General features: G+C 37.9%; 2 protein-coding genes across 2 annotated transcripts; one reads left to right on the top strand and one right to left on the bottom strand.

The window, feature by feature from the left end:
- Positions 1 to 1,086: 1,086 nt before the first annotated feature.
- On the bottom strand, positions 1,087 to 4,654 carry LOC138319434 (F-box only protein 48-like). The gene is made up of 3 exons (XM_069262594.1): positions 4,533 to 4,654; positions 4,121 to 4,384; positions 1,087 to 2,242 (listed from the first exon to the last, which is right to left on the bottom strand). The coding sequence occupies exons 2-3, from the start codon at positions 4,316 to 4,318 to the stop codon at positions 2,081 to 2,083; spliced, it is 360 nt and encodes a 119-aa protein (XP_069118695.1). The 5' UTR covers positions 4,319 to 4,384; positions 4,533 to 4,654; the 3' UTR covers positions 1,087 to 2,080.
- Positions 4,655 to 4,660: 6 nt separating this feature from the next.
- Positions 4,661 to 11,991, top strand: LOC138319433 (phosphatidylinositol-glycan biosynthesis class F protein-like). The gene is made up of 5 exons (XM_069262593.1): positions 4,661 to 5,118; positions 7,293 to 7,384; positions 7,753 to 7,869; positions 9,971 to 10,079; positions 11,572 to 11,991. Exons 1-5 carry the CDS (start codon positions 4,867 to 4,869, stop codon positions 11,686 to 11,688), a joined length of 687 nt encoding a protein of 228 aa, XP_069118694.1. The 5' UTR covers positions 4,661 to 4,866; the 3' UTR covers positions 11,689 to 11,991.
- The last annotated feature ends 2,661 nt before the right edge of the window (positions 11,992 to 14,652 follow it).

Here is a 14,652-nt window from a genome sequence, read left to right as displayed (position 1 = left end):
AAACCAGTTATATAGATATCTAATGTTTATTGACAGCTGATATATACACCAGGTCTATATAAACTCACACACAAACCAGTTATATATAGATATCTAATGTTTATTGACAGCTGATATATACACCAGGTCTATAAAACTCACACACAAACCAGTTATATAGATATCTAATGTTTATTGACAGCTGATATATACACCAGGTCTATAAAACTCACACACACAAACCAGTTATATATAGATATCTAATGTTTATTGACAGCTGATATATACACCAGGTCTATAAAACTCACACACACAAACCAGTTATATAGATATCTAATGTTTATTGACAGCTGATATATACACCAGGTCTATAAAACTCACACACAAACCAGTTATATAGATATCTAATGTTTATTGACAGCTGATATATACACCAGGTCTATAAAACTCACACACAAACCAGTTATATAGATATCTAATGTTTATTGACAGCTGATATATACACCAGGTCTATAAAACTCACACACAAACCAGTTATATAGATATCTAATGTTTATTGACAGCTGATATATACACCAGGTCTATAAAACTCACACACAAACCAGTTATATAGATATCTAATGTTTATTGACAGCTGATATATACACCAGGTCTATAAAACTCGCACACAAACCAGTTATATAGATATCTAATGTTTATTGACAGCTGATATATACACTTAAGGTCTATAAAACTCACACACAAACCAGTTATATAGATATCTAATGTTTATTGACAGCTGATATATACACCAGGTCTATAAAACTCAGCACACACACAAACCAGTTATATAGATATCTAATGTTTATTGACAGCTGATATATACACCAGGTCTATAAAACTCACACACAAACCAGTTATATAGATATCTAATGTTTATTGACAGCTGATATATACACCAGGTCTATAAAACTCACACACAAACCAGTTATATAGATATCTAATGTTTATTGACAGCTGATATATACACCAGGTCTATAAAACTCACACACAAACCAGTTATATAGATATCTAATGTTTATTGACAGCTGATATATACACCAGGTCTATAAAACTCACACAAAACCATTTATATAGATATCTAATGTTTATTGACAGCTGATATATACACCAGGTCTATATCAGCACACACACAAACCAGTTATATAGATATCTTATGTTTATTGACAGCTGATATATACACCAGGTCTATAAAACACACACACACTTATTGTATATACAAGTAAGCCACAGCCATTGATGAGCATCAAATAATTGTTACTTGTACATTAATTATCATCATCATCACTCGCTCTGTACACCACAGACAGATACACTTCAGTAGGTTTTACAGGAAATAGCAGACCAATTAACAGTAGAGTTATTTAAAACCAATAATAATAAAACAAATTAATTAATAAGGAAATTATTTGAATTCAGTTACACTAATAGTAAACCAATTAATTAATAAGGAAATTATTCAAAATCAATTACACTAATAGTAACACCAATTAATAGCAAAGCTATATAATCAAAATCAAATCTTGTATTGAAAGATGAGTACCATACATAAAAAAGCTCACTAGAAAACTTAATATGATTAGGATAATGCTAAAAATCAACGGAAAATTCTGATGAAGATACTTGAATACATGAATATGTGTCTGCCAAACAAAACACATACTTCTTACTCTCCCACACATTACTCTCTTTTGCATACACTACTCAATCTCACACTGGGACACACATCCTTACATACCGGGTAATTAACACTGTTATACTGGCACACATCTTCATCCAGGCATTCAAAGTGATATTTTTGACTAGATTAACACTTGTTACACAATAATATTACAACAAAATAAGTTAAGAATGTATACAGGTAATTTATAACCTTATAACAATAATGTTATTAATGATCTTTAAACAAAACAACAGACAGTTTCTTTTACACATAATAAATGAAAATTTCAGTAAAATAAAATAAAAAAATTGATATATTTTTAAAAATAAAAATCTGTTAAATAAATGCTTAATCTAAAAAAAAGACATTCTAGTGTATTGATAACTGTTGGTACTACAATTATCTTTCTAGCTCCATTTGGAAGATCTGTCCCCATCCCTCTGTATCCATGGTACACATGATTTGCTTTGGCAGTTGTTGATAGGATGAGAAATTGCTGTGGCTTCCTCTCATCCACTGTCGCCGTGTACCGCGACTGCCATAGTTCATTTGGTATACTTCCTGAAGGATAAAATACATAATGTAGTCACACCTGACTGACTCAAGTATACAAACAAAATAAATTTGGTAATATGTAATTGTACAAATGTACTATTACCAGTGATAATATCAAGACTCTTGAAGCATGCGCGGCCAGACAGGGCTTCAAACATGGAACCCTCCAAACATTAGCAGTATCTGGTTGCTGGCAATAAGGGGGGTTTGCAGATCCCAAAACAACGTGGTTAAAGTACAATTTACCGTCCAATAAGGGGGGTTTTCAGATCCCAAAATGACGTGGGTAAAGTACAATTTACTGTCCAATAAGGGGGTTTTCGAATCCCAAAACAACGTGGGTAAAGTACAATTTACCGTCCAATAAGGGGGGTTATCAGATCCCAAAACAACGTGGGTAAAGTACAATTTACCGTCCAATAATGGGGGTTTTCAGATCCCAAAACAATGTGGGTAAAGTATAATTTAACGTCCAATAAGGGGGGTTTTCAGATCCCAAAACAACGTGGGTAAAGTACAATTTACCGTCCAATATGGGGGGTTTTCAGATCCCAAAACAACGTGGGTAAATTACTGTCCATTAGTCCCACCATCAAGTGATTATGACGTCATCATTTGACATGAGTTTCGTGACGTCATAATCATCGGAAGGTGGGACTAATCAACGGTAAATTGTACTTTGCCCACGTCGTTTTGGGATCTTGAAACACCTGTATTTATCATGACCCGATCCAGAACCATTAATTACACACTCTTCCCTCCCTTTTGAAGTCTTTGTGCCAAAGACACAAAGTATAACCCAGGTTTAGGTACACCCCTGCTATGGGTTCTTCAAAAACAGGATTTGATCACAGGCACCATGTCTAGTACAGTGTACCTTATCTAAACCAGACCCTGCCCATACTGATTAAAGTGTGTGGTCCAGGCATATTTATGAATAAATTATAGTACCTAAAATCTGTATAATCTGGCACCTGTCTACTCTGAAAACCAGACTTATCTTGGGTTTTTTTAACTCTACTTTTCTTTGTAAAATTAACTTCGGTAAACCAGTGACAATGTTTTCACAACACAGAAAAATAATAATAAGTACTATCCATAACACCATTGATTCAATGTATTTTCCCTGTTCTTCTACATTTGCACCCAACTAAATAACCTGTGAAAGGTGGTGAAAGTGTGTCGGGCTGAGATTTAAGAAATCTCAAGAAAAACAGAGGAGAAGTGTAAAAGGAGCGGGTTGGTGTGGTTTGTACATAGTGTCAGCTGACAGAGCATGCTTCTTTGACTCAGTCATGATCAGGAAAGCCGTAGTTTTTCACACTGGAGACTCGAGTTTGATTCCTGGTCGGGCACTCGACAGGAATCACATGTGTATTTTCCTTGTTCTTCTACAGTATCATGGCAGCCAAATGAGCTGTATCGGAGATGTGAGCCATTGAAATGTGCTTACAAAACAATAGACATGGAGGTGGGTAAATAAATGATCAGATTATGTTAGAATTGTTGGATATTGCTGAATTAATAATTGCAAATTTACTTGACATCATTTTCACTGATGGACGTTTTCTGTAGCAATATTATGGTTGATAGGACGGAGTCATAGTGTAGCCTTGACATCTGTCATTCGTCGTTCAGAACAACTTCATCGCATGCAGCTAACCATGAGGTTATATTCTCTACAAACCGGACACCTGTATTAACCAAACAAATGGACTGGTCCCGTTAATATATGGTTTAGATAAGTTATACCATAGGAGTGGAACAATCCATGGACAGAGTGAGGTTTGAACCCAGACTCACGGAACAGTAGCCATTCTCTACTAATAGATCTATCCATTCTTACAGAATAATTATAAGATAGCCAGAAACCTTCAAACATACCTTCCATGAGTAGCCAAGTGCTCGGTCGTTGAGGACAAGATCTGACTTCATCTCCAATGAATCACACAATCCTCTCCATAGAAATTCTGACGAGCTCACATAATTCCAGTATCTGCATGCTGATCCGACACTACAGAGATCAGTCGCATTTAGATGTTGGAAGATCTGCAATAATATCTCAGGAGGCAGGTCCTTCATTTTTTCTGTTGAAAATGGACTGGATGACGAACTTGCATCACATGGACATCATATCCCCTGATAGCACTATTAGAAAGAGGGTTTTACGTGTGAGATACAGTAGAAAGAGATTAGCATATGGGGAGAAAATACGGGTCCGATACATCATGTAATGTAAATATGGGGAGAAAATACGGGTCCGATACATCATGTAATGTAAACAAAAAGTGTATACTTAAAGTTAAAACGAAAGTAATTCCAGACGCCGATTCTAATTTTACAGATAACGTCAATCCTCATTGTGGATTTTCCCGTCAGCTGTCAAAATGGGGGCGTGGCACTTCGTAAACATTGCGTCCTTAGGTAATCGTGCACGTGAAAAGTTCATACAGTCATAACATATAACTGTGTATTATCGTTTGATAAATGTGTTGGATGGAACAAGCACAGTCATGATGTTGAATACACATGCATTTGTTTTGACTTGAATTGGACCGGAAGTGACGTATATCATATTGTTGATCAATATTTGGTACTCTTTTGTGTGAAGGAAGAAAACAAAATTCAAGATGTCTGCGCCCATGAGTTTGCGGGTTCCAAACAAGGATACAGTGAATTTTCTTGTCAGGGCACATTTGATGTTCATTGTAGTGTTAGTTTTGATTGTTTATATTCCAATGAACACACATTTACCTATTGACATTGTAAATGAGTGTCTTAATGGTGTGAAATCGCTAATTGCCATCCTAACGTTATTTCAAATATTGATAAACGTTGTCGCCGTTCCGAATTATGCACAAATCAAATCTACAACATTTAAAGTGAGTATTGATATTTATGGCCTCGGGTTTTAGTATATTCAACCACTGACAACTGTCACTTTTTGTTTTATATGACTTTTTTTTCAGCACTTGTTCCTCAGTCTGATTAAAACATCCTCTAATTTACTCACACACCCTTTCATTTTCACTAGATGATGACAAATTGAAAATAAGGTTGCCATTAGACGATCGCGACATATAGATAAAAGCAAAATAATGGAAACCCACTCATGAAGCTAAATACAAATGTATATGTATAATAGAGAGCGCAGCTCGAACAACTGAAGGCCCGTTCGTTAAGCGAACTCTTGTGATAGAGATATCTCGGTAATGTTAATCTATGTTAATCATGATCCATATTTGTAGAGTTGGAAAACTTTCTCATAAACTGGAAACGGAAATCTTAACAAGATCCAGCATTGCGCATGACAATATGCAAAGTCACACTATCGCGTATTTACAAACAATTTACTTTATATTACTTTATAATATTTCAAAATGAAAACATATTGAAACATAAACCTTTAAATTTGATTTTTAACTGAATCTTAACATTTGCATTTTGTTCTGAATCTTACGTTAAACACCACTTTATGTGACCATATACTCTGGAATTTTCCACCTGGCAACGGAGAATGATGTTGACATATTTTGTAGCCGCATGCAGTCATGTATTTTTGCATAAAGTGAAAGTAGAAGTAATCTATGCTAAATATTGTTTTTCTTGTTATAAACTACATGCCAGTAATTCAGCAAGGCTATGACTCTAATATAAAAAATGGTTTCTAGCAGTAAAGTAAGTCAATGCACACATAAGCAATAAGGACAAAACGCATAACATTGATAAGCAGGGCTTTTTCTAGGTTTACTGGGAAAAGGCCCCTAAATAAGTTTGGGAAAAATCATCAGCATATCAACATAAATGTACTTTTGTTAAAAGGCAAAAAAATGACCAATAATGGTTAATAACTCTTTATTTTTGTCTTCAATGACAGAAACCTAGATTTTTCGTTTTCCTGCAAATGTTTTAATTTATGACAACCTGTATAATTTTTGGAACGTTTGATTGGAAGTTGTGGGACTTCGCCACTGTTCTAAGATATTTTCAGATTGGGAAAAAACTCATGAAATTGAGAAAATTCTAGCCTAAATCTCATTGGGAATGGGGCCGAATATAGGCCTCTGAGAGACCCTAGAAAATGCCCTGATAAGAGTTCAATCGCCGGGTCAGGGGAGATAACTTGTCGTTAGAAATTTGTTATTTACTTACCTGGCATCTCAACTGCATTCAAAACAATTATATATTTCCATTTGGTAACAGTTAAAAAGCCCAACAAACAAAAGAATGGACTAACTGCTGAGTTCTCAGATAGGCATTGCCTAAAACTACCAAGGTATATTATGAATCATGCACGGCAGAGGAAGAGCGAAGATCTACTAGTTTATTTTCTTTGCTGTTTCAAGAAGAAGGCATAATTGTGTATCATAATAAAACAGAACTCAAAGATTTGGATTTGGACATTGATTTTCTGAGTTCATGCAGTGCTACAGGCCTGGGGTGCTGCATATACGCATCCTATGATTTCGCACCATTTGTTGACGTGATTGTGACATGATTCCTTGTGCTCATCTTATTTTACATTATCCTAGGTTTTAGGTGTACTTTGCACTATCACTTACTAACCCATGACCATAGACTGCATTTGCTGCAGTTCTAATAAATATTTATAAAATTGCCAAGCCTTGTGTAAGAGAAACAGAATAAAAACATTATAAAATATCAGTCTGGGTGCCTGAGCTCAAGATATGATGTACCCCAGAAAGGTATTCAAGCATGTATGGTTAGTAAGACTAGTGTTTGGGGTTGCCAGGCTAGTCAGACTAGCATTTGGAGGTGCCTCATTATAATTCCAGTCTGGTCACCACAATGGGTACTAATCACCACCAGTACATGCATTTAATTTTACAATTTTAGACTTTGACAGTTAGAAGCTAGAGACAAGCAATGTTACACATCATCATAATTTGATTATTGATGTGGTACATCAGTAGTATTATATCTGTAGTGTTTCCATGTAAGAAATGTATATTTCAGTCTGCCTTTATGTCTTAGGTATTTATTTGTGTAGGGGAAAGAAATTGTCTTCCTTAACCCCTCAGGTGATTTTTTTCAGGTAAGGAATGTGTTAAAGGTGTGTGGTACACTCATCCTAGGAACTCTGACCTTCCACTGTATCGCTGTCCTGTTTGGAGCTCAATTTGTAAAGTAAGCTTTATATTTGCTTGTTTAATCAATGGTTTTACCATATGTTTCATTAAGTGAGTGATATAGATGATAAACTATGTACAAGTTGTACTCATCCTTTTATAAGTAAAGGACATGGTCATTCAAAAGGGCAACTTTAGACCAGCACTTATAAATAGTAGAATAGCTACATTGCATGTTGCATTTCAAAAATGATCCTTAAACAGTATAGAATATCAGTAGTATATGACATTGATAACAGGTAAGAAGACGGGGGTCTACCTGTGATTTTATCTACAGATGTTAAAGGTTAAGAATTTACATTGTAAGATAGCAATACTTAGAATAGAGAAGATTATCTAAATTATTTATTACTGTTTATGTTGCAGTTCTGTTGCTGAGACTTTCCACTTTGCCTTGCTGTTGAGTGCTACCACTATACTACCAAGTCTCTGTGTGTTGGGTGTACACTTCACAACCTGGGTCAGAGTCTACTCTCAAAACAGGTAAACATCTGTATGTGTTGGGTGTACACTTCACAGCCTGGGTCAGAGTCTACTCTCAAAACAGGTAAACATCTGTATGTGTTGGGTGTACACTTCACAGCCTGGGTCAGAGTCTACTCTCAAAACAGGTAAACATCTGTATGTGTTGGGTGTACACTTCACAACCTGGGTCAGAGTCTACTCTCAAAACAGGTAAACATCTGTATGTGTTGGGTGTACACTTCACAGCCTGGGTCAGAGTCTACTCTCAAAACAGGTAAACATCTGTATGTGTTGGGTGTACACTTCACAGCCTGGGTCAGAGTCTACTCTCAAAACAGGTAAACATCTGTATGTGTTGGGTGTACACTTCACATCCTGGGTCAGAGTCTACTCTCAAAACAGGTAAACATCTGTATGTGTTGGGTGTACACTACACGGCCTGGGTCAGAGTCTTACTCTCAAAACAGGTAAACATCTGTATGTGTTGGGTGTACACTTCACAGCCTGGGTCAGAGTCTACTCTCAAAACAGGTAAACATCTGTATGTGTTGGGTGTACACTTCACGGCCTGGGTCAGAGTCTACTCACAAAACAGGTAAACATCTGTGTGTGTTGGGTGTACACTTCACCGCCTGGGTCAGAGTCTACTCTCAAAACAGGTAAACATCTGTATGTGTTGGGTGTACACTTCACGCTGTCTACTCCAAAACTAAACATCGTGTTGGGTGTACACTTCACGTCAGAGTCTACTCACAAAACAGGTAAACATCTGTATGTGTTGGGTGTACACTTCACATCCTGGGTCAGAGTCTACTCTCAAAACAGGTAAACATCTGTATGTGTTGGGTGTACACTTCACCTGGGTCAGAGTCTACTCTCAAAACAGGTAAACATCTGTATGTGTTGGGTGTACACTTCACGGCCTGGGTCAGAGTCTACTCTCAAAACAGGTAATCATCTGTATGTGTTGGGTGTACACTTCACAGCCTGGGTCAGAGTCTACTCTCAAAACAGGTAAACATCTGTATGTGTTGGGTGTACACTTCACACCTGGGTCAGAGTCTACTCTCAAAACAGGTAAACATCTGTATGTGTTGGGTGTACACTTCACACCTGGGTCAGAGTCTACTCTCAAAACAGGTAAACATCTGTATGTGTTGGGTGTACACTTCACAGCTGGGTCAGAGTCTACTCTCAAAACAGGTAAACATCTGTATGTGTTGGGTGTACACTTCACAGCCTGGGTCAGAGTCTACTCTCAAAACAGGTAAACATCTGTATGTGTTGGGTGTACACTTCACGCCTGGGTCAGAGTCTACTCTCAAAACAGGTAAACATCTGTATGTGTTGGGTGTACACTTCACAGCCTGGGTCAGAGTCTACTCTCAAAACAGGTAAACATCTGTATGTGTTGGGTGTACACTTCACGCCTGGGTCAGAGTCTACTCCAAAACAGGTAAACATCTGTATGTGTTGGGTGTACACTTCACGCCTGGGTCAGAGTCTACTCTCAAAACAGGTAAACATCTGTATGTGTTGGGTGTACACTTCACGGCCTGGTCAGAGTCTACTCACAAAACAGGTAAACATCTGTATGTGTGTGGGTGTACACTTCACATCCTGGGTCAGAGTCTACTCACAAAACAGGTAAACATCTGTATGTGTTGGGTGTACACTTCACCCTGGGTCAGAGTCTACTCTCAAAAACAGGTAAACATCTGTATGTGTTGGGTGTACACTTCACACCTGGGTCAGAGTCTACTCTCAAAACAGGTAAACATCTGTATGTGTTGGGTGTACACTTCACGCCTGGTCAGAGTTACTCTCAAAACAGGTAAACATCTGTATGTGTTGGGTGTACACTTCACACCTGGGTCAGAGTCTACTCTCAAAACAGGTAAACATCTGTATGTGTTGGGTGTACACTTCACAGACCTGGGGTCAGAGTCTACTCTCAAAACAGGTAAACATCTGTGTGTGTTTGTGTGTCACTCACAACCGTCAGAGTCACCTCAAACAGGTAAACTGTGGTGCGTATGTGCGTGCATGTGTGTTGACCTTTGATAGTTTGTGTTTATAAAATAGTTTTTTTCTGAGAATACTGATTTGTGTTTTGTAGTCCTGACCTGGGTCCTGAGTCAATCCTCTGTTGTAGTACCATAGGGAGCCTTGTTGGTGCCTGGTCGGGAGCCCTGCCCATCCCTCTGGACTGGGACAGACCGTGGCAGGTAAACAGCATTATGTCGCCTACTATCTGTCACCGCCAGTAGGAATGTTTATGTTTGTCCTGTCCTATATATAATCAATATATCTGCCTAATTTCAGGAACTACCAATACAATTATCACCAACAATACAATTATCACCAATACAATTATCACCAATACAATTATCACCAATACAATTATCACCAATACAATTATCACCAATACAATTATCACCAACAATACAATTATCACCAACAATACAATTATCAATCAACAATACAATTATCACCAACAATACAATTATCACCAATACAATTATCACCAATACAATTATCACCAACAATACAATTATCACCAACAATACAATTATCACCAACAATACAATTATCAACAATACAATTATCACCAATACAATTATCACCAACAATACAATTATCACCAACAATACAATTATCACCAATACAATTATCACCAACAATACAATTATCACCAACAATACAATTATCACCCAATTATCACCAATACAATTATACAATTATCACCAACATACAATTACAAATACAATTATCACCACAATACAATTATCACCAACAATACAATTATCACCAACAATACAATTATCACCAATACAATTATCACCAAATACAATTATCACCAACAATACAATTATCACCAACAATACAATTATCACCAATACAATTATCACCAACAATACAATTATCACCAACAATACAATTATCAACAATACAATTATCACCAACAATACAATTATCACCAACAATACAATTACCAACAATACAATTATCACCAACAATACAATTATCACCAACAATACAATTTTCACCAATAAAATTATCACCAATACAATTATCAACAGAATCCTAATAGTATGGTATTTAGATGTTCTTAGATTTTCTCCCATACTTGGCAGGATTATCCTGCGGTTGCTAGGGAAGAGATAACTCTTTTTACTTGGGAAGGGAAAAGACAGCTCACACGAGCTGGACAAAAGTATGACGTCATCAATACCTGCAGCAACCATTGTTGACTACATGATTAATTTTGACGTGTTACAACATCCATGTGATGTCATCGAATGAAAATGTTTATAAAAAAACGAATTTTCATTATTTTTCGTTAAAGTATGGGAGAAAAAGAATCAAACATGGGTCTGTCATGTAGACAGGGATATCTCAACCCTCGTGAAAGATTTGACTGTCAACCCTCTGCAAGCCATGGGTTCACTAGCCAAAATCTTTCACTGGGGTTGAGATGTCCCTGTCTACATGACAGACCCCTGTAAGAGTCTTTAAGTCATTCCCTAGACACTGTCAATAACTACCTCCTACTTGGTGTCTTATTTCATAACAAAGTACCAAAATCCTTATTGACTTTCACGGTTTTACTGATTTTAGTCACCTTAGCATTGTGAAACCATGTACATTGCACACCCCCAACTTCAAATTTTATTTCAGCACATAAAGGTTTTTACTTGTTTAATGTTTATGTTACAGGTGTGGCCTATAACTTGTGTCCTCGGAAATCTAGCTGGATATTTACTTGGTCTTTGTGTTGGAACAACTCATCTCTTTCTCCACTTCAACAAATCTAGGAAGTTTAAACTCACATGAGATCATGAGAATGATGGTATAAGTCTGCATTACTAACCACACTACAAGCTACTTGGAGCTGCATGGAAGACTAAATTCCGCAGTAAGACGGTGAAGGGAATAATGCTGGTAAATACCCCAGAATCCGATGGTTTGGTGCTCTGACTGTTGTACATTAATACAAACCACATACAAGCTTATGGGTCACCCGGAGCTGGTGATGGTCTGTATCTTACATGGACTATCATATCGGTACCACCGGGGATGAGCTCAGTATTACTATGAGATTACACTGATGTACAGATTAAAACTTCTGTTATAGTATCAATGTGTCATTGTCTTTATACAACTGCTGTGTATGGATATATAAGATAGTAGACTCCTCCAACTCCTTCGCCCCCCACCCCCCCCCCCCCAGCGGCTAGAGTGGCTGAGTGGCTGAGTGGCTTCTGAGTGACTACAGTGGCTGAATGGTTCAGGTGTTCAGATATATCATCACTACACCTCTACGATACATTATGATACCTAGGGTAGGCCGGTTGCCATTTACTGACCACAGGTTGGTGGCTTTTCACCTGGTACTATGACTTTTTTCTATACCTTCTTCACCTGGCATGTTATAATGAATTGTTCCAGCTTTATTTTTTGAGACTTTAAATGGGTCTTTGGGAGTTGAAAGACCGTGGCTGTTAAACAAAATAAAACAATTGTCCAAATACACTGACTAATTCCCAAGGCTCTGAGACAGATTAACAAAGGTTCATACACTGACTAATTCCCAGGCCCTGTACCAGACTAACAAAGGTTCATACACTGACTAATTCCCAGGGCCCTGTACCAGACTAACAAAGGTTCATACACTGACTAATTCCCAGGGCCCTGTACCAGACTAACAAAGGTTCATACACTGACTAATTCCCAGGGCCCTGTACCAGACTAACAAAGGTTCATACACTGACTAATTCCCAGGGCCCTGTACCAGACTAACAAAGGTTCATACACTGACTAATTCCCAGGGCTCTGTACCAGACTAACAAAGGTTCATACACTGACTAATTTCCAGGTCCCTGTACCAGACTAACAAAGGTTCATACACTGACTAATTCCCAGGTCCCTGTACCAGACTAACAAAGGTTCATACACTGACTAATTCCCAGGTCCCTGTACCAGACTAACAAAGGTTCATACACTGACTAATTCCCAGGGCCCTGTACCAGACTAACAAAGGTTCATACACTGACTAATTCCCAAGGCCCTGTACCAGACTAACAAAGGTTCATACACTGACTAATTCCCAGGGCCCTGTACCAGACTAACAAAGGTTCATACACTGACTAATTCCCAGGGCCCTGTACCAGACTAACAAAGGTTCATACACTGACTAATTCCCAGGGCCCTGTACCAGACTAACAAAGGTTCATACACTGACTAATTCCCAAGGCTCTGTACCAGACTAACAAAGGTTCACACACTGACTAATTCCCAGGGCCCTGTACCAGACTAACAAAGGCTAACAAAGGTTCATACACTGACTAATTCCCAGGGCCCTGTACCAGACTAACAAAGGTTCATACACTGACTAATTCCCAGGGCCCTGTACCAGACTAACAAAGGTTCATACACTGACTAATTCCCAGGGCTCTGTACCAGACTAACAAAGGTTCATACACTGACTAATTTCCAGGTCCCTGTACCAGACTAACAAAGGTTCATACACTGACTAATTCCCAGGTCCCTGTACCAGACTAACAAAGGTTCATACACTGACTAATTCCCAGGGCCCTGTACCAGACTAACAAAGGTTCATACACTGACTAATTCCCAGGGCCCTGTACCAGACTAACAAAGGTTCATACACTGACTAATTCCAAGGCCCTGTACCAGACTAACAAAGGTTCATACACTGACTAATTCCCAGGGCCCTGTACCAGACTAACAAAGGTTCATACACTGACTAATTCCCAGGGCCCTGTACCAGACTAACAAAGGTTCATACACTGACTAATTCCCAGGGCCCTGTACCAGACTAACAAAGGTTCATACACTGACTAATTCCCAAGGCTCTGTACCAGACTAACAAAGGTTCACACACTGACTAATTCCCAGGGCCCTGTACCAGACTAACAAAGGTTCATACACTGACTAATTCCCAAGGCTCTGTACCAGACTAACAAAGGTTCATACACTGACTAATTCCCAGGGCCCTGTACCAGACTAACAAAGGTTCATACACTGACTAATTCCCAAGGCTCTGTACCAGACTAACAAAGTTTCATACACTGACTAATTCCCAAGGCCCTGTACCAGACTAACAAAGGTTCATACACTGACTAATTCCCAGGCCCTGTACCAGACTAAGAAAGGCTCATACAATGACTAATTTCCAGGTCCCTGTGTCAGACTTGATATTTAATGATACACTGACTAATTCGCCCTGAACCAGACTAAGAAATGTTTTAACACACTGACTAATTCCCAGGTCCGTGTACCAGACTAACTAAAGTTCCTACACTGACTGATTCCCAGGGCCCTGTTCCAGACTAACAAAGTTTCATACTCTGACTAATTCCCAAGGTCCTGTACCAAACTAAGAAAGGCTCATACAATGACTAATTTTAATAAAAAAAATGTATATAGTGTGTTAATACAAAGTATATGTTAACTTATCCATTATCTGTACGTTTTGTTGCCTGTTCCAAATATCATTATTTAATCATCAATGATTTCTTCCGTATCTGTACAATTTTTTTCAGATGACCTTTCTCAAAGTCGGCAACGACAGCAAGGTCGCCGTCAATAACTTCCACTAGTCGTTAAAAAATCTGGGAAAAAAAAACAGATTATGATATCATGTACAGATACAAGATATATGTACAATTTAACGTTATCATTTCTCTTCAACGACGGTCAGGTACATTTACAATTTTTTATTTGTAATTTTATTCTCTTGGTTTTAGATTTTTTATTGAAAGTTTTACCGTCAAA

This window comes from Argopecten irradians, chromosome 3 (assembly GCF_041381155.1).
Source record: "Argopecten irradians isolate NY chromosome 3, Ai_NY, whole genome shotgun sequence".
Classification (NCBI taxonomy): domain Eukaryota; kingdom Metazoa; phylum Mollusca; class Bivalvia; order Pectinida; family Pectinidae; genus Argopecten; species Argopecten irradians.
Note: the sequence above shows the minus strand (reverse complement) of the source record. Positions and strands in the feature narration are given on the sequence as shown.

Excerpts from the sequence above, each read along its gene's own strand:
- LOC138319433 (XM_069262593.1), top strand. The coding sequence starts at position 4,867 with ATGTCTGCGCCCATGAGTTTGCGGGTTCCAAACAAGGATACAGTGAAT. Across the intron at positions 5,119-7,292 it reads TCAAATCTACAACATTTAAA|GTAAGGAATGTGTTAAAGGT; the intron begins GTGAGTATTGAT and ends GATTTTTTTCAG. Across the intron at positions 7,870-9,970 it reads AGAGTCTACTCTCAAAACAG|TCCTGACCTGGGTCCTGAGT; the intron begins GTAAACATCTGT and ends TGTGTTTTGTAG.
- LOC138319434 (XM_069262594.1), bottom strand. The coding sequence starts at position 4,318 with ATGAAGGACCTGCCTCCTGAGATATTATTGCAGATCTTCCAACATCTA. Across the intron at positions 2,243-4,120 it reads CACTTGGCTACTCATGGAAG|GAAGTATACCAAATGAACTA; the intron begins GTATGTTTGAAG and ends TTTATCCTTCAG.